Source organism: Vicugna pacos, chromosome 2 (assembly GCF_048564905.1).
Source record: "Vicugna pacos chromosome 2, VicPac4, whole genome shotgun sequence".
NCBI lineage: Eukaryota > Metazoa > Chordata > Mammalia > Artiodactyla > Camelidae > Vicugna > Vicugna pacos.
In genome coordinates, this window is record NC_132988.1 from 44021602 (window position 1) to 44045983 (window position 24382).

Below are 24382 nucleotides of genomic sequence, written 5' to 3' on the forward strand. Positions count from 1 at the left end.
AGGGTACAGGCACAGCCAGAAGTGTGTCAGAATTGATTAGTGATGTCTGCCATGAGCATCAGTCAGGACTAGGGGCAGCAGAACAGAAGCTGCATATCTGTTTTTTTGCATCACATCAAGATGTAACTTAGGAAAAAAAAAAAAAGTCTCCTCCCTTCAGGTATATTTTGGTGAAGTGCCACAGTCTGAGGGCCCTGTGCCCAGTCATCCTAAAAAGCCACATGGTTCCAAAGTGTACAGTGGCTGAGACGTGCCAGGGACAGAGCTACTGGCGTCCCACAAATAACAATCAGCCCGCTGGCCAAGCAGCTCCCCGCCGGCTCCCAGCAGTAGCATTGTCACATCCTAACAAAGCGCCTTTGCCTTCAGACACGTCGGCCCAATGGCTGGCACTGAGGGTTTCCCTGAAAAACTGCACTGTCCTCTGTTCTGAGTCAGCCTCATTGTTCAGAGCTTAGGGAGTGGGGCTTGTGTCCAGATATGGGACAACAACATGTGCTCTGTACTTGTTACCAGCAATATTGTGGGTCACTGTGATACCTGAACGTTCTATTCTGCTGTGCTCTGAAACGACCTCCTCATGCCCTCATCCTCACTTAGTGGAGGTACGTTTATGGACGGGGTAGCCTACTGGAATGACTTATCTGGAGCAACACTTAGGACATTTTAAATAAAAGTGCCTCTGAAAGAAAGCAAGCTCCCATTTCCCTATTGGCTGAGGCTGCTACTTACTTCAGTAGTTGTTCAATAGTTTATTTCCTAACTGACTTTTAGAACCTAAAAGGGTTTCTAAAGAAGAAAAAGGAAGGGCAGGCACATCTCCTGCCTGATCAGCTGTCTGTCCTTTCAGTCATGCGTGCAGTTGGCGAACCCTGGGACCTACGCCCATGGGGTTCACTCCGTAAGGGAAGCTGCGCGTTCCAGCTGCCAGGTGCTCTCATACTTCATGTTACATCATCAAGCTTGACACATCTAACAGCTCTCCTGTTTCCTTAGCAGTTCCTCGATAAAAATTCCATGTGTCAGTTTACTGTTAAACAATCTCTCAGTTTTTCAGCAATCTCTGCGCCCCTATGCCTGTATGAAGACAAACACGTAACAGGGCATGAAAGAACAGCATTTGAGTCATGTTAGTCCATGGCTGTGGGGCTCGGAGGACTGAACCTGGATGGGCTTCTGGAGGGATGACAGTAGAGCTAAGCCTTCTTCCTCTGGCTTCTGTGAGATTAGAGAGAGGTTTAAGGAACAAAGCCAGGGGATTTGGAGAATGATTGGACAAAGGAACTGAGATAATTCCAAGAGTTTTCAGCCAACTCCATTTCATCCCCAAGGAATAGTTCTCAAGCCGAAACCCAGAGATCATCAGCGTTCTTGAGATACTACCTTGGATCTGTTCCCTTTTTCCATGACTTCTTTTTGGAACATTGATGAAGAATGAGTGGCATATGTATGGCCTTCAGGATACAGCACTGAGTTTTACTCCTCCTGTTTACAAACCATTTTTAAATGCTCTGGGTACATGCAAGTGCTTGTGATTCACCTCCTCGCGTCTCCTGCCCGTGACAGTCTTCTAGGAACGGTTAATGTCAGAAGTGAAATTATTCTCCTGAATGTTGTTTCTTTTCTCTTTTCATTATGAAGTATATTCGGTGCTCTTCGAACTGGTGCTTATATGGTGTACATTTTGATGACCAAAGGCCTGAAGCATTCAGTTTGTGACCAGAGTTTTTACAATGGACCTGTCAGCAAATTCTGGGCTTATGCATTTGTGCTAAGCAAAGCACCCGAACTAGGTGAGTGTCTTCTCCCCTTCCGTTTTCTCCCCTAACCCCTCACCCCTGTGTAGCTAAACCCCCACAACGTTTATTTAAAGGCAAACGATTTGAAGGTCCCGTTTTATTGGTTGCAGGAAAGTTACAATGAATGAATGGAGAGTTCCTGACTAACCTCCACGATTTTTTTCTCCTTCCTCCTTCTCTCCTTTTAAATAATTGCGCTTTGTGTATCTGAAGAGTAGAATAGTTTACACAGAGCATGCTGGTGCCCAAGCTGTCCTGAAAACACGCTTCCGGGGCCTTATGACGCCCCTCAGGCCCCGACCAGCTGAGCGAGCGTAGAACGCGGGCTAAAGGAGCAGCACGGCCGTCTCCCGGCCCCACGCCGGAGCACAGCTTCAGCTCCGGAGGGAGGATGCAGACTAGGAGATTCCGCTTGTTCGGGTATCCTCGTGTTCTCATCAACAAGCGTGAAGGAGTAGTTTCTGGTGTCCTAAAGAAACTGGCCTTAGCAAGCTGCAGTTCACCTTCAAGAAATTAACCCCAAATCCTATGTGTAGATTCCTAAGGTTTCTCCTTTAACTTTTTAATAGTCTTGAATGTAAGTGGGCCACGGGTTAGCAGAAACAGGGAAAAACTAAGTGGCAAGGATTTGACATGGGCACAGTTTTCCAGGAAAAGATCTTTATTGCCAGAAAAAGGGATCTGCTGGTGACAAGCTCTGAGTTCACCCATGAGCAGTGCTGGCTGTCAACCCACAAACTGGTTCCTGTCCTTAGGGGCACCTGATCATCCTCTGGGCTTCTTAATTTTTTTTTATTGGGAATTAAGAATTGGTTTACTTAGTTCAAATTTTTTTTTATTTATAGATTGTGTTCCCTGTCCTGTTTCTCCTAAAAGTGAGGTGAGAGGTTGTAATTTCATTATGAGCCACCTGCAGCATTAGCTATCAACGGTCTTTCTGAAAGGTGCGCCCCTAGTTCGTGTCTGTTCACAAAGGATGTGAGGTGTCTCCGGTGTGTGCATCCCAACTGTGCACTGTCCACCGGGGGCTGTACCCCTGCTGCCTCCAGGTGTTGGCATTTGGTTTGAACTATTGATTTGACCCCTGTCTTCCGAGGTCAAAGACTAGGGAAGAGCAGCAGGAGAAAACGTGTGTGTGTGTGTGTGTGTGTGCGTGCGCACGCGCGCACACACACACACACAATGAAAACGGTCTTAGAGTGAGACACATTAGAATGGATTCATTCATTTATTCATTTAATGCATTTATATTGAGCACCTACTGTGGACCAAGCATTTAAACAGCTGGCATGGAATGGCGACTTTAGATAAAAAGTTCATAATATGAATTTCATGAACCAAACCACAGGCAGCTATTTTTATACATGAATTGGGACCACTAAGCTGCAAACTCTTGGGCCAAAGAAGCGTTTTTCAGACTTGGAGCTACAGACAACGCCTAGAAGTCTAGGAGTTTTAGGCATTTCAGAATTCTATGAGAATATTTTAATTTTGTGTTTTCATGTGTAGATGAAGGATTGTCTTGCCAGATTAATTTTTCACAGTGATTCTTTTTAATTTAGAGTCACAGAGTCTGAGTCAGACACTTTTCCTCAGACTGGCGGTGGTCTGAGAGTGAGAGCATATATATTTCTCTCGGGGTTTTGTGACGTTTTCCTTGAAAGTAAATTCATATATTAAGTTAGAGAATTATTCAAATTGAGAAATATCCTATCCTCCTGACTTTTACTTTATTCTGTATAATAAGTATCCTTATGACTCTCCTCTATCTTTTCAGTAAAGACTTGACCACAGATACATGACACAGTAAATGCATGAAATGGGACTCCCCCAACACACCACCCCTGAATACCGTCATAATTTTTACCTCCCTCCCCTCAACAAGGATTTTTTTTTTTTTTAATCAGAAAAGATGCCTCTATGCTTCTGACCCTTAAGCCTCAAATTACAAAGGAGCAAATTCAGTCTTTGCTTCTAGAAGTGCCTTTCCCTGCCAGGGCTACCTGTCTGTGTCCTGAGTTTTACCTGGTTGTGTTTGAGGGACTTGAAGGAATGGCTTATGGCTGAGCCACCCCAGCCCGTCACACTGGTCATCTTCCCTCTCAGCCTTGTGCTGCCTGTCCCCATGGCTTCTACTCCAGCTTGACACCGACGTCTTTAACATAGGGTTCCTGGATGAGAACTGTTAGTGCGGCTCTCAGAGGTACTTGTGCTCGGATGCTCTGTCCTGTTACAGTGCTGGTCCTGAGGATGCTAATGAATCACCTGCTTTGTTTTAATCTAGGCCCCAACATGCCACTCCCTACTGCCCTCCTGCAGACGTTATAACTGGACTCAGTTCTCTTCCCTCTTGAGCCCAGAAGGAGCTGTCATTTAGTCCCTTGTGCCCCTGGCTTGATCATTGCTTTCCCTGGAGAAGCCTCACTCGCCACAATAGTTTATAGGTTGGACATCAAACGATCCATTCCTTCCCAGTTAAAACACAAGATTGAGGTGTTGACAATGGGCTGAAGAGTTGAAAACAAACTAAATCCTAAACCTGACACCGCTCTTTAATGAGGCTAGTATCTGACACAATTTCATGTGGTGACAGACCCCTTAGACAGATATATTACAGTCTGAGTTTTCAGTTTTAAAATATGACTTATTTTCTTTCAAATATCCTGGAGCTTACTTGATAGTGACCTTTCCCAGGTAAACTGCTGAAGCAAATAGATCCAAAGATCAGTGCCAGTGGTGGTGTCTTTCCGGCCCTCATTCAGTGAATATGGACGCCTTTTTGTTCATTTGGGAAGTCAAATTCCTTCCCCATTTTTTCACTCTTAGGAAACCTTGTTTCTACTATTTAATTAAGAAAGCTTAATGCATTTTGATTATTTAGAATTCTTGTTTTCAGGTCCCAAATTCTACTTTTTAATTCTCTAAGACTCTGGACTCCTCCTGGGCACCAGAAAGGAAAGGTCTCGTGAGAAAAAAGAACAGGTTCTTCCGTGTTCAATACTGAACCTATTTTCTCCCCAACACCTGCATGCCTGCAGTTTTCACTAAACAATGTTTTTATTGTGGCAAAATATACGTAACATCGTTTGCCACTTCTGAGTGTACAGGGCTGCAACGTTCCAAACATCGGCCTTGTCGCACAACTGTCAGCACCATCCATCTCCAGCACTTTTCATCCTCCCCAGCTGAAACTCTACCCACTCAACGCTACCTCCCTACTCCCCCTTCGTTCAACTCACACCAGCAAGAAGGGCTCTCTGCTTCAGCAGAGAACGAGTGAGCTCATTTCGGTGAATGACAGGGCCACAATCTGCTAGAGCAAGCTGAGGGGAAGAGAGTGACCAACCTGCTTGGTGTGCCAAAAATTGTTGAGTGACTACCGTTTGAATTATATGAAAAGCTGCTGAGATTTCTGTTTTGTTAAAACTTGGAAGCATCTGCTCTGAGTCTGGGTCCTTGCTCAGTTGAGCCTGTCATTGTTTTCGAAACTCTGACTCAGCAGCGCTCCAGCTAACTCTGTGGAGGGGGCGCGGCCATCTGTGACACACTGGCCACAGTGGGCGCTCGGCGGCCAGGCGCGCCCTGGGCCTTCTGGATGCTCACCGACTTCTCCAGAGCTGCACGGAGAGCTGCTCTTAACAACACACAGGCAGAAGGTACAGCTCAGGAGGGACACTTAGGTAGGAGATCACCGGGGCCAGGCTGGCTCTCGACTGAAAATAGCTGAACCAAAGGTTAGAGACCAAGGTACAGAACACAAACCCCGGGGGAGCCGAGAGACGTGACACAGTGGAAACGTTCCAGAGTCCCAGGTCCCCCTGCTTCTACTTAGCCAAAATGCTTTCCATAATGCCAGTAGGACCTTTGGCCAAGAAAGGCTGGTTGGCCAACATCACATTCACAGTCCCTATCTTTAGTCTGCATTTTAGGTCACTCTAGCCGGGAAATGCCCTGTCGCGGCATGACTGGCTCATGACAAATTAAGTGGGTTATTATGTGGTTTCCCCAGAGGAAAAATATTTCACAACTGCTGGAATCCTGTGACTGTTACATCTCAGCCCAGGGGAAGCACGCATTCTCTGGGTCGGTGGCCTGTCTGGGGATAGTAACCTCGATATGGCGTTGGGGTGGTACTTCCAAGAGGCTCAGGGCCCTTACTGGACAGCCCTCATCTTTACCTCGCTGTCTACCATCCTGTATATCTGTTCTGAGAACAGTTCTTAAGTGTTTTCAAATAAATTCTGTTTTGAAGATCTCAGGACATGTCCTTCAACCCCTCCTCCCCAAGGTACATGGAAACACCTAGTGTGTCTCAGATCAGGCCTCCACTCTGACAGGAGACACACAAAGCAATGTTCAATTCCAGATTTATAGCTTCCTCGTTCCACTCGATGTTAGCCCACCAGTTTGAATACAGTCCATGTTTTGTCCCCATTCTCTCTTCCTACCCTGAAATCGTTCTCTAGACAATAAAGTTATAATATAAAAGTGATGATAGAGTTCAAATTAAATTGAAAGAATTTGAAAGGATGAAATGCTCATTACTTGATGGCCCATAACTTATTACAATATGTTTGAATGTTGTGCAGGACTTATGTTTTAGTTAATACTTAGAGATTCATAAAGAAAATCTTGATTATAAATGACTAAGTTTGTTTTTCATGTGCAATTCCTTGGTCTACCTTCCTTCCACTGTGAACAAAGGAAGCCTAGAATTAACTGTGTCTACGTTGTAGTCCAGAGGGAAGGGAGCCACAGAGTAGTAATTACACAGAAATAGTGGATCTTTGACAGGCCCACAAAAAGAGCACAGTTTAACCCTCATAAGTAGACCCCAGGGCTCCTGACACCAGTCGTGCCCCCAAGGATACACGTGAATGTTACCATCACCATCCATCATCAGTCTGTCTGACCTTTACAGGCTTAACATGTCGGCATCTCACAAGAGAGAAAAGGACTTGAAGGAAAATTTTGTAATAGGTTCAGAAATGCAGCAAGTGGCAACCTTCCTTTTCTGCTCTAAGCAAATAAGAAGTTTAACGATTCCGTAGGGAAATAAGCGAGTAGCTCCTGCTGACTGGAATAGGGTACCACCTGTCTAGTCCAACCACATCCATCAGAACCTTAAAGTTCCTTCCAGGACCCAGCATCTTACATGAGCACAATTCTTGCTACTAAAAAGAAATTCTCTGCCTTAGAAACAGTGGTCTTTTTCTTCAAGGGGATAATGTTGGTAAACTTTCTGATAGATCCTGGGAAACTTTTTCAAAGTTAATTGCATAAAAGCATGTGTCATCCTCCATTTTTTTATCACTTGATTCAGAGGCCTCAAATATTCCTACTACCCTCTTCAGGAACTATGATGGGAGGTAGCTTTTTGTTCTTTTTCTGCCTTTGCCTTTTAAGTTTTACTTTTCTCATGGCCATATGTCAAGGCTTCACACTTTACAGGGAGCTTACAAAGATGTTTTTTAGGGGTTACCTTTGTCATGTACCAAAGAAAAATGGTTTTACTCCTCCAGAGAGGCCTACGAGCATTGCACTGTACACTTGGATTCCTATTCGTTTCTCTTGATTGCTGAATGATCTGAGACAAGTCACTTGCCTCTTCCAAGTGATATTTCCTAAAATGCACGGTTCAGTTGGAAATGGGCCACATGATTACTAATATCCCTTCCAACTCAAAAATATGAGTTGTGTGCAAAACAGTTTTCTGAAAGTAGCATTTACTGAGTGCTCACCAAGTGCCAGGAAGGCATGCTGAGTATCCTGTTTAATCCCCAGACAATGCCACGCTTCTCTCCTTATCCCTACGTTACAGATGAGGAAACTGGAAATGATGAGGATTAGTAACTCACCCAGGGTCGCAGTCCAGGCTCCTAACCCGGTCCCTCTCACTCTCAAGTACTAGTTCAAGAAATCCACCTTCTTGCGGAAATATAAATGGCGATGGTGATGTTCTGGTCGAGAGGCTCACGGACGTTCTTTCCCTCCTTCATCTTTCAGGAGATACAATATTCATCATTCTGAGGAAGCAGAAGCTGATCTTCCTGCACTGGTACCACCACATCACTGTGCTCCTGTACTCCTGGTACTCCTACAAGGACATGGTTGCCGGGGGTGGCTGGTTCATGACGATGAACTATGGCGTGCACTCCGTGATGTACTCTTACTATGCCTTGCGAGCAGCGGGTTTCCGGGTCTCCCGGATGTTTGCCATGTTCATCACCTTGTCCCAGATCACTCAGATGCTGATGGGCTGTGTCGTTAACTACCTGGTCTTTCACTGGATGCAGCCAGACCAGTGTCACTCTCACTTTCAGAACGTCTTCTGGTCCTCACTCATGTACCTCAGCTACCTTGTGCTCTTCTGCCACTTCTTCTTTGAGGCCTACATCGGCAAGATGAGGAAAGCAACGAAGGCTGACTAGTGTTGGAACTGAGGAGGAAGCCACAGCTCAGGGTCATCAAGAAAAATAACAGACAAAAGAAAATGGCACAAGGAATCACATATGGTGCAGCTAAAACAAGACATATGAGCAAACACAAAACCCAAGGCAGCTTAGGGATAATTAGGTTGACTTTGCCCAGTAAGTTTATGATCCTTTTTGGGTGAGGACTCACTGAGTCACCTCCATCTCAAAGGACTGCTGCTGGAAGACCCGCATTCCCTCTTTATCTGTCAACTCTAGGACAAGTGAGAAAGAAAGTGGGCAAGAGGCAGAGAGAAACAGAAGACAAACAAAAGCTCTTAACACTATGAAAAGAAAAAGTATTTACTAAGTGTTATATTTCTCTAAGGATCAAAGGCGTTTACTTTAAAAACTGTGTGAGCGCGCACACACACACACACACACACTCCTTTCTAAATCTTTTTTGACACTAAAATGGAGTCAATAAAAGAGATCAAAATGGAAGTGACACAGGGTGTAGATCTAGAACAGTAATGCTTTTGCAGAATTTAAAGCATTTTTAAGAAAGGTTAGGAATTGTAGCCCCCGTGAGAAAAGATGTCTTAATCACCTCCTGAGAAAATGGATGTGAACAATTCGATGTCCACTGAGAGAAAGACTTGTTTCCCTTCAGAGCACAGCCTCAGGCTAGCGAGTTTGCCAAAACCAAGTGGGCATGCTGTTTTTCCCAGGTCCTTCCTGGGAAGAAGGAAACCATACAGCCCCACTCCTGAAAGGGCAGCTCCACCTCAGAGCAATTTCTGACAGTTTAACTGTAATTTCGACTCTTAAATAAGACAGGATGCATTAGCCTTGGTTCCGTCGCCTCGGGCTTCTTAAACAGAAGAGTAAATGCAGAATAGGAAAAAGAAAACTCAGCTGAACGATTTTGAAAAGTGGACTTTGTACTACCTGTAAAAAGGTGCAGCCCAGGACCATCCTTGAGCTAGGAAGGGGGAAAAAAACAGTGGGAAGGTAAGTGGGCAGTGCAGTGCAGAAGAGCTGCAGGGCCGTGTAGTAGACAGACACTAAGTCTGTCCAGCCCTCCCTATTTGACTTCACGTGTACTCATCACTTTCCAAATGGAACCCTGTGGTATAGTCCATATTTTATATATTTTTGTGAATTTCAAAGAATTCTGCAGGGCTCTTCCTGATCCTGGGCGAACACTGTGTTTCGGCATCATCTGCATTTGCTCCCAGAGCAGTGCAGAGGTGTTTAAAGTGCCCTCTGCTGGCCAAGTAGAGATACTTTGACAAACACACTTCATGGCAAGTTTGGCTGGAACAGTTGACAACAAAGGGCCCCTTACAGACTTATGCTTCAAATTTTCAATGACATAAAATACTCGTATTTTTGGCCAAATCAGAAGACATTCTTCCGGCTTCAAGTCAGCTTCAGAAATTTTTTAAAAGGGACTTTAGCTCTGGAACTCAGAAAATCAATTTATTAAGAGCCATATTCTTTAAAAAAAAAAAGCTAGATAATATAATATCTGTAATATTTCAGTCCTTTACAAGCCAAATAAATGTGTAAAACGTTCCTAGTATTTCAAAGACGCAATTATGTAAAATTGTTCAATGTGATATAATAGTATTCTAATTGGTTAAGTAGCTTAATGATTAGACACTAGATGAAAAGGTTAGGGGCTACCCTGCATAGATTATACACACAGAACCACACATATGCACACCCATGTGGGGCACACTGAACTTCAAAGCCCAAATGAATAGAAACATATTTTCTGGCTAGCAGAAAAAGAAGCTGTTGTTTATCTTTCTTGCTTTACTTGAGAGTGTACAGAAAAGGGATTTTTTTCAAATTATTTTTATATTATTTTAGCTTTAATTGTGCTGTCACTCATGAAACAGAGCTGCTCTGCTTCTGTCAGAGATGACAAGGGCTTTCTCAGCATCTCGTTTATGTGTGGAATTTAAAAGAATAAAGTTTTATTCCATTCGGTGTGAATGGTCTGAACAATGAACAAAGAATCCATGCAAACCAAGTCATGACTAATAGATGGGTGGGGCCAGGGGGGGAAGGTACGCAGCAGGGGTGGGAGGAGCTGTTACATCTGTGCTAGATCAGTGTGAACAGTCTGATGTCTTGACGTTGGTTCATAGATGGGAACCATTGATGGAGGAATGTATCATTAGGGCAAAAACTGGCATGAGCTGGAAAGGAAGGTCCTGCTATAACAACTAATCCTTAGAATGCAAATGATGTTATTTTGAGCTTTGAAAAGACATGGTATTGTGCAATAAGCTTTTTTCCTTATGACAGAAAATGAGCAAAATAAGTAAAATGCGGAAAAGGCCAAATAACAGCTGACTTGAGTTTAACTTGAAAGACCAGTTAGAGCTTATCTGGTTGATTTAGTTATTTAGTCCATTGGTTTATCGGTGATCCTTTAATGCAGGTTAGAATAAGGAAATGCACACAGACCTTAGCAGACACTAAGTGATGCTTCCAAAGCACTTTCGTCTTGATACAGGTTTGTACTTGTGTTCACTTGTGAGGTAATTTAGAATCTTTGTTTACAGGCTGAATGTCTAATAAATAGTTTTTAAATTAGCTGAATATATCTAAAGGCATTTCTGATGTGTGTCATGGGAGGGGGGAAAAACACACCTTTAAAAAAAAAACCTGAAATTCTGGTGTTAACAGGCTCAGTACGGTGTTCTTCATATCTCAGCTTAGCTGCTTAATTGTATCAAGATACAAGGCTGGACCACCAGCCCCTGGCAAATCTGAATCCTATCAGAGAACTGACTGCCACACAGATAATCCTGCTATCAATTAATATTCCAGAAAAACCTGGGCAGGCAAGTTTTTATAGCTGCCCCACTATGCTACAACAGATTATCTTTCTATTGAAAATATTCCACTACATTCCAATACCAGGGTGGTAAAAACATTCCTGGATTTAAAAAAAAATTTTTTAACCAAATCTTCATTTCATACATAAATACATGTAATTTGATATGCTGGGCCCAAGTATCAACCCAAGTCCACAAGTTTGCCATGGAAATCATTCTAGTGAGAGATGCTCTATTTATAGGGCAGGGGCTTTTATCTGGACAGTCTAGTTTTGCTCGTGAGAAAAGCCACTACTATATTCGTATTCATTGTCAGGTCCAAAGTACCCAGTAAGCATCATGGCTTGAGACGATCATTCCAGGTAATGCTCATCCTTCTTATCACACCCCACTACAAAAACAAGGGGCAGAGGTAATAATACATCTGAATAATACGCTGAAGTGGAAAGACAGACTTATGCCCTTTCCCTTCCCCTCGGTATTAATGTAGCTCTGACTGAGTCAGAAACCTCACCTGAGTGGGGTTTTTGTAGACCTGAATGGAAGAACCTTACTTCTAAGAAAGAGACCCACAGAATTTTTTTTTTAAGGTCAGATGTAGTATCTTTAACAATAAAGATAAAACCTGTCACATAAAAATAACAAAGCACCTGACGTCATCTACACTGGAGTAGAATGTTCCAGAAATCTGGCCTGCTTCCCAGGCTGCTGGGTTACCTGGGAGAGACACACCCAGGTTGCTCTCTCTTCCTCATTGTGATAGAACAGCCTCTCCTCAGAGAACGCTACACGTCCCACACTAAGTCAGCCTCAGCACATTCTGAGGGCTTCCTCCCAGGCTGGTTAATTGCTGACTCTTGAACCCAGGTATTGGATTGGCTGTGTGCTGACTCAAGAGGGCTGTTGGGAAAATTGGGAAGGTCAAACAGACCTCCCAGAGTTCAGTCCTTGAGTTGTCTGTGCATGGTCCACGTCTGTCTCTTTTAGATGCTTCTTTCCCTGAAAAAGTTTCCATCCTGAGAAGTACAGTTGTGTGAGAGTTTTATGATGAAAATCCAGTTCGCCAATCTTTGTTTTCAATAATAAATATTTTGCTATCAATTCGGGATCGGTAGGAGAGCCTGTTTTCATGCTGTGAGTCATTGTCTCTTGTAGCTTTTTTAAGTTGTTCTGTCCCTTTTCTATTTACATACAAGACTTGATTCTTTGTGCCTCAGACCCATTGCCATCAAGAAGACATTTTGCTAAGAATGCATCACAGGGTTTGGCCTGTAGTGTGTACACATTAGAGTGAGCGCTAGTAAAGCAATGATACTCAAATTTTGTGCCAACCATCACTGTGACACGTTAGGTCCCAATCTTCAGTGAACGACCGCCTCTATGCTGGTACCCAAGACTTAAGCAAAGTGAGTGTCAGTGCAGGGACAGCATGTGCTTTCAAGGCCAGCTGTGACCTGCCAATTATAAACGTCCTCAAGCCACAAGGCAGAACCCAGAAGTGAAGAGACCAGTTAGGGACACCTGTGCAGAGCATCAAAGAATAGTCACAAGCCTGTTGAATCACCAAAGTTAGGAGCTTCATTCTCAAACTGAAAATTCAGGGCTCACAGAAGGGGGGAAATAATCTCCAGGTTTCCCTTCCTCCTGAATTACATTTTTCTAAAAAAGGGAAACAAGATGTTCTAGCCCTAAAGAGAGACAGCAGGAGCACACCCCTGGGGAGGAGGTTTGGGGGGGTCTTAATGGCATTGTAATTTTATGCTGGGTAGGCAACTCTGAGACATACATCACTGGAAATTCAAACCCGAACCTACATTGTAGTAAATGTCTCCTAAAGCAACTAGTTAAAGAAACTGGTCCTGTAAATCAGGGTCAGGCAACATTTGTATCACACTTAGGCAGGATCGAGAGGTCCTGGCTCACGTTGGTTATTTAAACACTGTTATTTTCCCATTTCTTGGCGGCCCTTGCGACATTTTCCTCCCAGTGGACAGAAGTCTAGAATGTACCAGCAAGAGCCTCAGAGTGCAGCCGCAGCCTGTCGGATTCAGGCAGGTCTGCCCGTCAGGGCGTGTTCAGGCAAGGCCAATTTGACAGCCACTGGAAGATTCGGCCTCTTAGGGCCGGGGCGCCTGTGTTCAGAGAGAAGCCCGCCCAGATGAGCCTCACAGAGCAAATCACAGCAGCGTCAGAATTGTTACTTTCAAGTGCTATTTCACGACATTAAAATAAATATTTTTTTCTGGTATAGTAAAATTAAAAATAAACTCATAACTTTTGATTTAAAACCAGACTGTTTCCAGTTTCTTTTCTCTCTTGTTCTGGGCAGTTCTAAAGGGGCATTCCTTAAAAATTGAAGAAAGACCACTCCACACTTGACACCAATGTGCTCACGGACCGTAGGTGAGTCACTGAAACTCCCCAGTTCTTGAGCAGACCCCGAGAATGATACAGCCCCAAATACTGCTGATCAAAACCCCACACGTGTCTAGCCCTCCAATGGTGTTTCACGGGTGTAACACTTTAAAATGTACGTGTTGTCCAGACCCGAGGGCTCCCCAGAGCTGTCCTCAAGGGGCAGACAGTCCAAGAAAAACATAGTCTCAAACAATGCACGCTTCAGAAACGAACACAGCATGCATGAAAACATACAAGCATTTTATATCACTGTCAAGATAACAAAAATGCTATGCAGATGTAACTTCAGGACCAAGAAATAGGCCGTAGTGGGCTTCCTAGGGATGAAAAAATAAGAATGACATCTGAATACACTATTTCAGCAACATAACTACTTATTGGCTGTTTTTGTTTTTCTTCAAAATGAATAAAATTAATTGGAGCCACAGTGAGCATCCTAAATCAATGGTCAGGACTGTTAAAATAATTCAGAGGGCTCCCCACTGGTTGGTCTGTAGCTGATTAATCTCCAGCCCTGGCAGGTTTGGGGCAGGCTCTCAGTTACTGCAAACACCTGCCCTGAGACTGAACAGGGAGGGCCACTGAGAAGCAAGGTGACCACAGGGATTTCCACAGTCGGGGAAGGGGACGGGCTGCACTGAGTAATCCCCTCAACCCGACCAAACTTGACACACACACCCCTACAGAATCGCCCAGTCCATGACACCTGCAACCTTGCATCACCATGAAGGACTCCGGGCAAAAGGAGAAGCTCTGGATCAGATCAGATCAGATCAAATTCACTATCCCATTTCACCCTGTAACCTTTTACATTTTCTTCCACTTTTCTTTGTTCTTCATCTATATACTAGTTGAAGGCTATAACCACTGGCATTCCACCTTATTTATACATGCATTATAGAATACGTATTTATACAGAAAAGATTACATACATACACTCTCGGAAAATAACGTCGCAGCCTAAGGGTTAAGCATGTGGGACAGCCCCCTCCTGACACACCCCCTGCGATCTCACTACTGGATTCTGCCATCTTTGATGTTTTTGGCCCCCCCAGAGCTAAAACCCTGAGCTACAGTGTGGGGTTTTATACACAGTTTCCTTTTCTATCGACTACACTAATTCCTTTCATACTAGAGGGAAAAACTGACCCCGGGTGCTTCTCTGCTATGTTTTATTTATGAAAACTCCAGAGGGTGTTTCTCAAGGCAGCCAATATCTCTACAAGGAGAAGGCAAGCAGTGTTTGCTATTCCTGCATCCTGCACAGCTCACAGCCATACGTGAGTTACTGTAAAATACCAGATCATTTTCCCAAAATGAGCACTTTATTTCCAAATTAGAAGCAGTTTTGATTTCAACTTGGTTTTAGAATCATGAAATCAATACAACAGAAATAAAACTACTGAGCTTCCAAATTGACTTAGGTGGCCACGTCAAATCATTTGTTCGTTGACACAAAACGAATTTCCCTAGGACCCTCCAGCCTGTAGAGGCAAATTGTTTGCTGGTTTGTAGCTCCCACTGATGCAGGACCTCTGACTTCCTGCCAAGTCCCTTGCCTCCAATTCTGGAAATTGCCAAAGGGAGTCTCACAGCCTCCATCAAGCATCTCTGTTATGTGGTCACTCTCACCCCACCTCCCTCCCATCCCCACCCTCCCCAGCTGCAATTGTATCTCTCCACTGGGCTCTGAAATCTCTATGCCTGGCCAAGTCCAGCAGCTCTTAGCAGGCAACCACCACCCCTCTGAGAGGCAGGGCACCCTCTGCTCTGTGGTGGGGCAAGATGCCTCATTTCCCCATGGTTAGATGTGCTGTGTGAGAAAACTGGCACCCTTCTCTACTTAGGAAACAGATTTGCATCCAGGGGCCAGGGGACTGATTAGGGAAACCATCACCCTGCATCAGAATGTTTATTTCCTCCCCAACCCTAGGCAAAGCTTGCCACTGGGTGAGCTCCTTGGATCTAGTTTCTTCTTTTACTTGGATAAGTTTGTCCCTGGAAGGTCCTCAGCCCCACTGTAAATGGACCCCTGTGGCCACCACATCCCCCTAGACTTACCCTGATATGTCTGATCATTGCAGAGGACACAGGTGGAATTCCTTTTCTAGAAGCCCCCCAGGTCTCCTTCGGGCTCCCCATTACCTGCCCCACCACAGGTCCAGACATCTCCGAGACACACTTAAATTCAACCCAGGCATCCTGCCACATAAATAAACAGTGAAATGCAAACATACTGAAACCCAGTCCTTTCCTTTCCAGTGAAAACTGGCTTTTTGAATTAAACAGGCAAACTGCAGAAAGTCATGATAATTTCTTAGGTTTGCTCTGTTTATTCCTGACTCCGAGCCTTCCCACGTGCCCACTTCCTCTGCCTGGGAAACAGAGGTCAGGGAACCCATGCTGCAGTCTCACGGCTCTGAGCGTGTCTACCTTATGTGGCATCTCACCACAGGAAATACACGATTAGTGATTTGTGGACTGTTGAAAAATCGTCTCCAGTAGACTACAAGCTTTGTAGGATGAAGAATTATGTTTGCCTGTTCTCCCTGCAAATTCCAGGATCTGGGAGAGGGCTACCTGTTTGTTGAAGGGATGAATAGTTGTTAGTGTGTAGTTGTGGATGTAAACTACAGCATTTTAGATCTCTGTCTTCTTTCTCCTCTGTGTATGTTTAGTGTGTGGTTGTAAATGTTTGTGTGCATTGGGAAGGCCCTTGTCCTTTTTCATTGTATAATTACAAAAGAGGCAGAACTGTGTTTGAGCCATTGGATTCATTGCTTAAATTCCACTGGAAATTTTAAAATACTGTGCAACATAGTGGTTGGATTAGCAAAAGTTCTTGTCTAGGACTTCAGAAAACAGGCTCTGGAATCAGATTGCCCAGCTCTGCCATCTGCTCGAGGGTAGTTATTTGACTATCCTGTGCCTCAGTTTCCTCATCTGTGCAAAGGGTATAAGAATGGTACCTACCACATAAAGTGATTGTGAGGAATTAATGAGCTAATCCCTGTAAAGCCGTTAGCATAGTACTTGGTACACAGTAATAAACATTAGCTAATATTACTGTTATTTCTTATTTTCTCTTTCCTGTGTGAGAGAGCCTCTGTTTATGCTTCCCTGTGATCCTCCAGAAGTTTGTCCATAGAACTTCATTGTCTTATTATTATGGCACATTCTGTAAACAACAAAAATATCTTCTCCTGGCTAAGAGAGAGCAAGAGGCTGGATAAATTTAGGGGGAATCTAAAGTTCTTTCTGAAATTTTTCTTGTGATTTTTTTTTCTTTGGGGGGTGGAGAGAGATAATTAGGTTTATTTCTTCGTGGAGGAGGTGCTGGGGGTTGAACCCAGGATTTCACACATGCTAAGCATGCACCCTACCACTGCACTCCATGGTTTGTTTTTTGTTTGCTGCTTTTGATACTTATTCGTGATCAACCAAGACCCTTGGGAGGAAGAAAAAAAATCTTTCAGCTGAGCATGCACTATTCAGGCTCAGATATTATTACAACCCATCCTAAAAGATCTTTTTTTCTCCACAGCTGACTTCAAGTATGAATGCTGTAATAAGAAAAATTCTTGAGAAGACAGAGGTGAATTCTTGTACTTAGTTCGGTATCAGGATTTTGGCATAATGCAATTATAATGCAATCTGAAAATCGATCAGGGTCCTGTCAGGAGCCAGGAACCACACAGTAATTTGAATAGGCTCAGTTTTAACATGGAGAATTATTTCCAAGCAATGAGAGATTAACTTACACAAGGGTAAAGAAAACTCTAAGGAATACCCTAGGGCTGAAGTGAATGTACCCAAAGAGGGAACAAACTTGGAAAGGAGGTTTCCCTTCTGGGCTGGGCTGCAGGCTTCATTGGACAAGGAGTGATTCCAGTGATTAGATGGAGGAGAAGTTCTCTGGGATGCTTCAGGCCAGGGTTGATCCATAGCTGCCAGGCTGGCAGGCAGGAAAAGGTGGGATGGACAGGCAGGCTGGAAGCCTGTTGCTAGAGCACCAGTGAGGTGAGGCTGGGGGGTCAGAAACCCCAGGGACCAGTAAGTAGGAACTCCCAGCAGCATGAATGCAACTCAAGGTTGGTAGATAAGGAACCATGGCCAGGACTGAAAAGGAAAAAAAAAAAAAAAAAAAAAAAGATCCTGACAGGACCCTCACTGACAAGCATCTGACTTTCAAACAGAATAGCTTTTCTATACCATGGTTCTGACAGGTAAGCCTGACAAGAACAAACACATATGTGTGTTTTTATGAGGCTTCCTAGTAAAAGAAACTTGACTCCAGAAACAGACGACTCCCAGAGGATTTTTATATTCAAAAGTGCTCTGGAGCTTATATATAAAATTCTAAGCTAATTAAATATGCACTTGTCATTCAAAAGTACTGAATGAAATATTGATCACTAGGAGCATCATTAAATGTAGACCTGTTTTGTCCCTTGACCTTTCAATTCACAAATAAAACTTCAATTTGAAAATGTCTGTCATGAGGTCATGTGAATAAAACTGTCCCTGTGCTGAGGAAGCACATGTGCTTGTGCGTCTATTCGAACTAGAGTAAATGCATTTTGAGGTTTTAGACTATGGATTTTGCTTTTACTATGGGAATTACATAAATCTCATTTAATCTAGGTTTAATGCCACTAAGAAGGGCTCTCCTTATCTAGAATTTTGTGTACTTCGCACTTCTGTATTACTCTGCAGTTATGTTACAGTAACTGTAGTTTATTATAGCAGCCTGTTTTCTTCTAAATTGCAGTTCTAGTTGGTATATTTATCCAGTGTCCAGCTCTGAAACTAGAATAAAGTCAGTGTCCCTAACAAATAGGATGCTAGAGCCTGTTTACATCTCCTTTTTTTCTTTTTGTTACATAAAGGTTGTTTATCAAGAAAAATCCTTATTGCATCTGAAAAGCTATTTTAGTTCTTAATTATCAAAATTAATCTTAATTATCAAAATGTCCCACAATGACATATACATATGTGTGTGTATTAAACAATTTGCAGGGTTTTTTCCTATATTTTGGACTGCTCCTCAGAGCTTAATTCATAAGGAATTTTATTGCACCTAACTGCCCATTAAACTTTTTATTATGAGAACTTTTAAACATACATAAAAGTAGAGAGAATAGTATAATGAGCTCCCATATTCTCAGCATTTAGATTTTTAATATTTATTAACAGTCTGCCAAATTCACCTTTTTTGTTTTAAAGCAAATCTCAGGCATTATGACATTTTATTCTTAAATATTTCAAGAAGCATTGCTTTAAAAAAAAAAGGTATTTTCTTACATAACCACAGTATTAATACTGTGATACCTAGTAAAATTACCAATAATTTCTTATTACCATCTAATATCCTGACCATTTTTTCAGCTTTCCCTGGCTATTTCCAAAATGTCTTTTTACAGAGAGCTCCTCCTTGTTTTTTTCTTCCCATGCCTAGTGATTTATCAAAGAAACAGAGTCAATAGTAATGTGAAATGTCCCACATTCTAGATTTTTCTGATTGTTAACTTGTGGTATCATTTAACGTATTCCTCTGCTCCTGGTATTGCCTATAAAGAAGTTTGATCTTAAAGCCTGATTAGATTCAAGCTAAAATTTTTGGCAAGAACATTTTAGGTGCTACTGTGTATTTCATATTGCTTCTCAAAGAAAGCACACAGTGCCTGCCTGCGTGTCCCACTTTTAGGAAGGCTAAGATTGACCAGGTAGCTCATATGGCAATCCGCTCATTATAATGTTGACTTTCCCCCTTATACTGTAGGCTAGTGCTTTGACATCTTTCAAATATCCAGTTCCCTATAAACCTGTCACTTAATCCTTTTGGCATCCACTCTGATAATAGTTGCCTGAGTCATTTATTTCATCAGGGGATTTTAAAAATGAGATTGTATAATTCTGTTATTGTTTACACATTTGTTAACCAAAATTTTTTAGCTTAAAGAATCTCTCCTTAAAATTCAACTTCCATTGATGATAAAAAAAAATTCTTACCAAAACAGTAGTATAGAGCCAACATAATATTCAACATTGAAAGGCTGAAAGCCTTCCTGTTAAAATTAGGAACAAAGCGAGGACGCCCACCATCACCATTTCCATTCAGCATAGTATTGAAAGTCCCAGTCAGAGCAATCAGACTAGAAAAAGAAATAAAATTATCCAAATTGGAAAGGAAGAGATAAAATTGTCATTATAGGCAGCTGATATACTATATAGAGAAAACCCTGAAGACTCCACACAAAAACTACTAGAGCTGATAAACGAATTCAGCAAGGTAGCACAATGCAAGATTAACACACAGAAATCTGTTGCATTTCTTTACACTAGCAATGAAATATTAGAAAGAAAAAGTTAAAAGAAAAAAACCCTTTTAAAAATGTATCAATAAAAAAAAAATTTAGGAATAAACCTGACCAAGGGAGTGAAAGACTTTTACACTGAAAACTATAAAACATTAATAAAGGAAATTAAAGATGATTCAAAGAAATGGAAAGCTATCCCATGCTCTTGGATTGGAAGAATTAATATTGTTTAAATGGCCATACTACCCAAAGCAATCTAGAGATTTAATGTGGTCTCTATCAAATTACCCAGGATATTTTTCACAGAACGAAAATAATCCTAAAAATGTATATGGAACCACAAAAGACCTAAAATTGCCAAAGCAATTCTGAGGATAAAAAACAAAGCTGGAGGCATAATCCTTCCAGACAGACCTTGGACAATACTACAAAGCTACAATAACCAAAACAGCATAGTATTGGTACAAAAACAGACATATGGATCAATGAAACAGAATCGAAAGCCCAAAAATAAATCCACAGACCTACGGTCAATTAATCTTCCACAAAGGAGGCAAAAATATACAATGGATAAAAGGCAGTCTCTTCAGCAAGTCATGTTGGGAAAGCCGGACAGCTGCACATAAATCAAAGTTAGAACACTCCCTCACTCAATACACAAAAATAAACTCAAAATGGCTTAGAGACTTGAATATAAGACATGACAACACAAAACTCACAGAAGAGAGCATAGGGAAAACATTCTTGACATAAACTGCAGCAATGTTTCATTAGGTCAGCCTCCCAAGGTGATAGAAATAAAAGCAAAAATAAACAAATGGGACCTAATCAAACTTACAAGATTTTGCTCAGCAAAGGAAACCATAAACAAAATTAAAAGACAACCTACTGACTAGGAGAAAACATTTGCATACAATGCAACCAACAAAGGCTTAATTTCCAAAATATACAAACAGCTCATACAATTCAATTAAAACAACAACAACAACAACAACAACAACAACAACCACCCAATCAAAAAAAAAAAATGGGCAGAAAACCTAAACAGACATTTCTCCAAATAAGACCTCCAGATGGCCAATAGGCACATGAAAAGATGCTCAACGTCGCTAATTATTAGAGAAATGCAAATCAAAACTACAATGAGGTATCACCTCACATCAGTCACAATGACCATCATAAAAAAGTCCACAAATAATAAATGCTGGAGAGGGTGCAGAGAAAAGGAAACCCTCCCACATTGCTGGTGGGAATGTAAATTGGTGCAGCCACTATAGAGAACAGCATGGAGGCTCCTTAAAACACTAAAAATAGAGTTACCATATGATCCAGCACTCCTCCTCCTGGACATGTATCCAGAAAAGATTAAAACTCTAATTCAGAAAGACACATGAACATCAATTTTCACAGCAGAATTATTTACAATAGTCAAGACATGGAAGCAATGTAAATGTCCATTGACAGATGAATGGATAAAGAAGACATGGTCTATACACACAATGGAATACTACTCAGCCATAGAAAATAATGAAATAATGCCACTTACAGCAACGTGGATGGACCTAGAGATTATCATATAACTAAAGTAAGTCAGCCAGATAAAGACAAATATATGAAATCACTTACATGTGGAATCTAAAAAATTATACAAATGAACTTATTTACAAAACAGAAACAGACTTGCAGACATAGAAAACAAGCTGATGGTTACCAAAAGAGAAAGGTTGTGGGGAGGAATAAATTGGGAGTTTGCAATGAACAGATACAAACTACTACATATAAAATAGATTAAAAAAAACAAGTTTCTTTTTTTGTTCTCTTTATGAACTCGCGGACTTTTGTATTTTCTGTATGTTTCAACCAATTGTTGTCATTATTCTTTTTTGGCTGCCCAAGTCATCCCATCTTAGGCAGCAGACACCCTTCAGAATGGCTGCTATGTCCCTTTGGCATCATCAGAAATCTTTGATAGCTTCCTCTCCTTTGGGCACAATATGAAGCCCCAAGCTCACCTGTACTTTTCCTGACCCAGACTCGGACACAACCATTTCTCCAAGGAGTCACAATTCTTTTTTTTAAGTGGGGGAAATTGCCAATTTTTTTCTACTCTAAAATACTTACTTTTCAAAATGAATCTGAGTTTAACTTCACTGTCAAGTTGAAAATCAACTTATTCCAAACACTAAAAACCCACTTATGTGCTGCTCACAAAAGACATTTTAATTAATATAATTACCAGGCACACACAAGTAAGATTATCGAAGCACTCTGGGCATTTCCTCACTGGTTCTGCGATATTCCCATTAAGTTGGGACAAGAATTTTATCCCCATTTAACAAGGTGAGCAGAATAGAAAAGCAGAAATTTAGTTTCACAGGATATTAGATGCATGTAAACCTTAAGACATCCATTGTGTTCTCTCACTGTTAAAAAGCTTGTCAAGACTTGAAAGAAATTATACAAAGCAGTCCAAAAAGTATTATGCAAATGATACTAACTGGCAGTTATTTAATTAAAGTTTAGTCAAGTAACTTAAAAGGATTGTTTTGATCATAATTTAAAAAATTTATTCAGCATAAAAATAGGTAAGAATTGGCCAGGGATGGAATGTACTGGCTGGAGCAGACGCTCATTTATTTATTCAGTCGATAAATATTTATGTGCCTGGAAATATGAGACATGAACATGCAGTCCTTGTAGCTATGATTGTTTAAATTAATTTCTAGAGACAGGGTATTTTTTCTGTGACTTTCAATCAGTCACAACTGAACTATTCCACAACTGTCAAAAGTAGGATTACAGTATCATGCTATACTCCAAAGACTCAGTCAGTGAAGAAGAAATTGGCCTAATTTCCCGAGATATCAAATCCCTTGAGGCCCCTGGCATTTGGCAATTGATTGTCCCTGTTTTACACTGTGGTTTGGGTTAGATTTTCAAGCAATAAATCTGCTATATTCTCATTTTGGTTGCCAACTTCTCATTATCACCATCCCAACCAGCCCCAGCCACCTCATTGTCCAGCATCTGTTGTCCAGCACCAAAGAATAAACCTGAGCCAAACATATTCTTCCCCAGAGGACTTTCCGGCCAAATGACCCAGGAGACATCCAACAGCACAATTTCACCATTGGATTCTGCCTGTCAATGAACACCTCGTCACTAGAGCTGTTCCTTTTCAAGGGTACTTCTCAAGTGTTGCCTGGCAGTTTGCTTCTTCAATTCACTGGGCACCATTGTGGAAAGAGCTCTGCTCTAGGAAGCAGACATCCTAGGCTCCCTTGAAGCTTCTCTCTGAACTACTGCGTATGATCTTGTACAAGTCACCGACCTTCAGTGATCCTCATCTCTGGACAATCTCTGAGGGTCATGTTGACTCCAACTTTTTCCCAACTAAAGTTACACACATCTCTCCAAAATCCTTCTACAACTCCACACTGGCAAAGGGAAGCATGCTCGAGGTCAGATCCAGGCTACTTCACTTATATCACTGTGCTTTGGTTCTTGATAGCTGGTGCAAACTCAACCAACAAAATGAAGTGGGGAGTTTAGGAAAATAGGCTTAAAAAACAGTCACTGAGGACTTAGCACCATCAACAACCTGACTTTTTCAAAATAGATGGGTTGCCCAATAGGACTGACTGAATTCATCAGAAAACACTCCAATTCCTCACTTAACTGTTTTGCTGGGATACTGTCTTGCTTCAGAGTGACTTGGATGATATGAGCTTACAAATTCCTCCTCCTGATTATGGTTATATCCTTGGAGTCTGTGTAGCAAACAGTAAAGAGCATGTGCTCTGGAGTCAGACTATCTAGGGTTAAATTTTACTCCATCACTAATCAACTTTGGAACTACAGGCTACTTGACATTCCCCTGCCTCAATTTCCTTATCTATCAAATGTGGTTAGTAATAGTACCTCCCTCTTAAGTAAATACATTTAAGTTCTTAGATAGTGCTTGGCACAGCCTGAGTCCTCAATAAATATTAGCTATTATGCATTAAACCAAGCTACCATTCCTGATGAGAAAAAGAGAATTTTGATTCCTTTCAACATGTCACCATCACCCTTCATCACCTACTTCCAAAAGCTCATGAGTCACTACATTTTTCACAGATCACACCACACCTGTGGGGACTGTTAAATTTTCAAGGCAGTTCAACAGAGAAACCATAACTTCCAAATATTTCTAGAACACTTTCTTCAAGTTAGTAGACTATCCGTTTGCAAATCAATCAGACCCATGCTGGGCCGTTATTGCTCCCCTGAGAGCTGTTCAAAACTTCTGTCTCCTGGCAAGGGAAGCAATCTACCTCTTTGGCATTTTTTTCCCTGAAAGGTCATATCTACTTGTGGTCTTAGACTTACACACTTCAGTGTAAGTCTCCCTCTTAACCAGATGCTTCAGCCCGCTACTCCTATCCACAGACCTTAGAAGTTTCACTTCGAATACTCAAATCGATGGCGTGAACAAAGATTGAGCACTTCCTGTCCCTAGGATTACCACAATCGTTACAATATTTTTATTAAAAAAAAGTATAAATGGGTTTCACTAAATGCAAAATTTCCCC

At 41.9% G+C, this 24382-nt stretch overlaps 1 protein-coding gene and 1 long non-coding RNA gene across 6 annotated transcripts in view; both read left to right on the forward strand.

Annotated features, from left to right (window-relative positions):
* The window catches only part of ELOVL6 (ELOVL fatty acid elongase 6), a 122322-nt gene extending 111497 nt beyond the window's left edge, over positions 1-10825 (forward strand). For all 5 annotated transcript variants that reach the window (XM_015245909.3, XM_031690901.2, XM_072938659.1 and 2 more), the window contains 2 exons: positions 1642-1793; positions 7806-10825. In XM_015245909.3, coding sequence (XP_015101395.1) covers positions 1642-1793; positions 7806-8230 — 577 coding nt within the window. In that variant the 3' untranslated portion in view covers positions 8231-10825. The remainder of the gene's footprint in view (positions 1-1641; positions 1794-7805) is intronic.
* Positions 10826-10837: 12 nt separating this feature from the next.
* LOC140686076 (uncharacterized) lies at positions 10838-12171 on the forward strand. Its single transcript, XR_012059545.1, has 2 exons — positions 10838-11937; positions 12058-12171. It is a non-coding gene; the product is annotated as an uncharacterized lncRNA (long non-coding RNA).
* The last annotated feature ends 12211 nt before the right edge of the window (positions 12172-24382 follow it).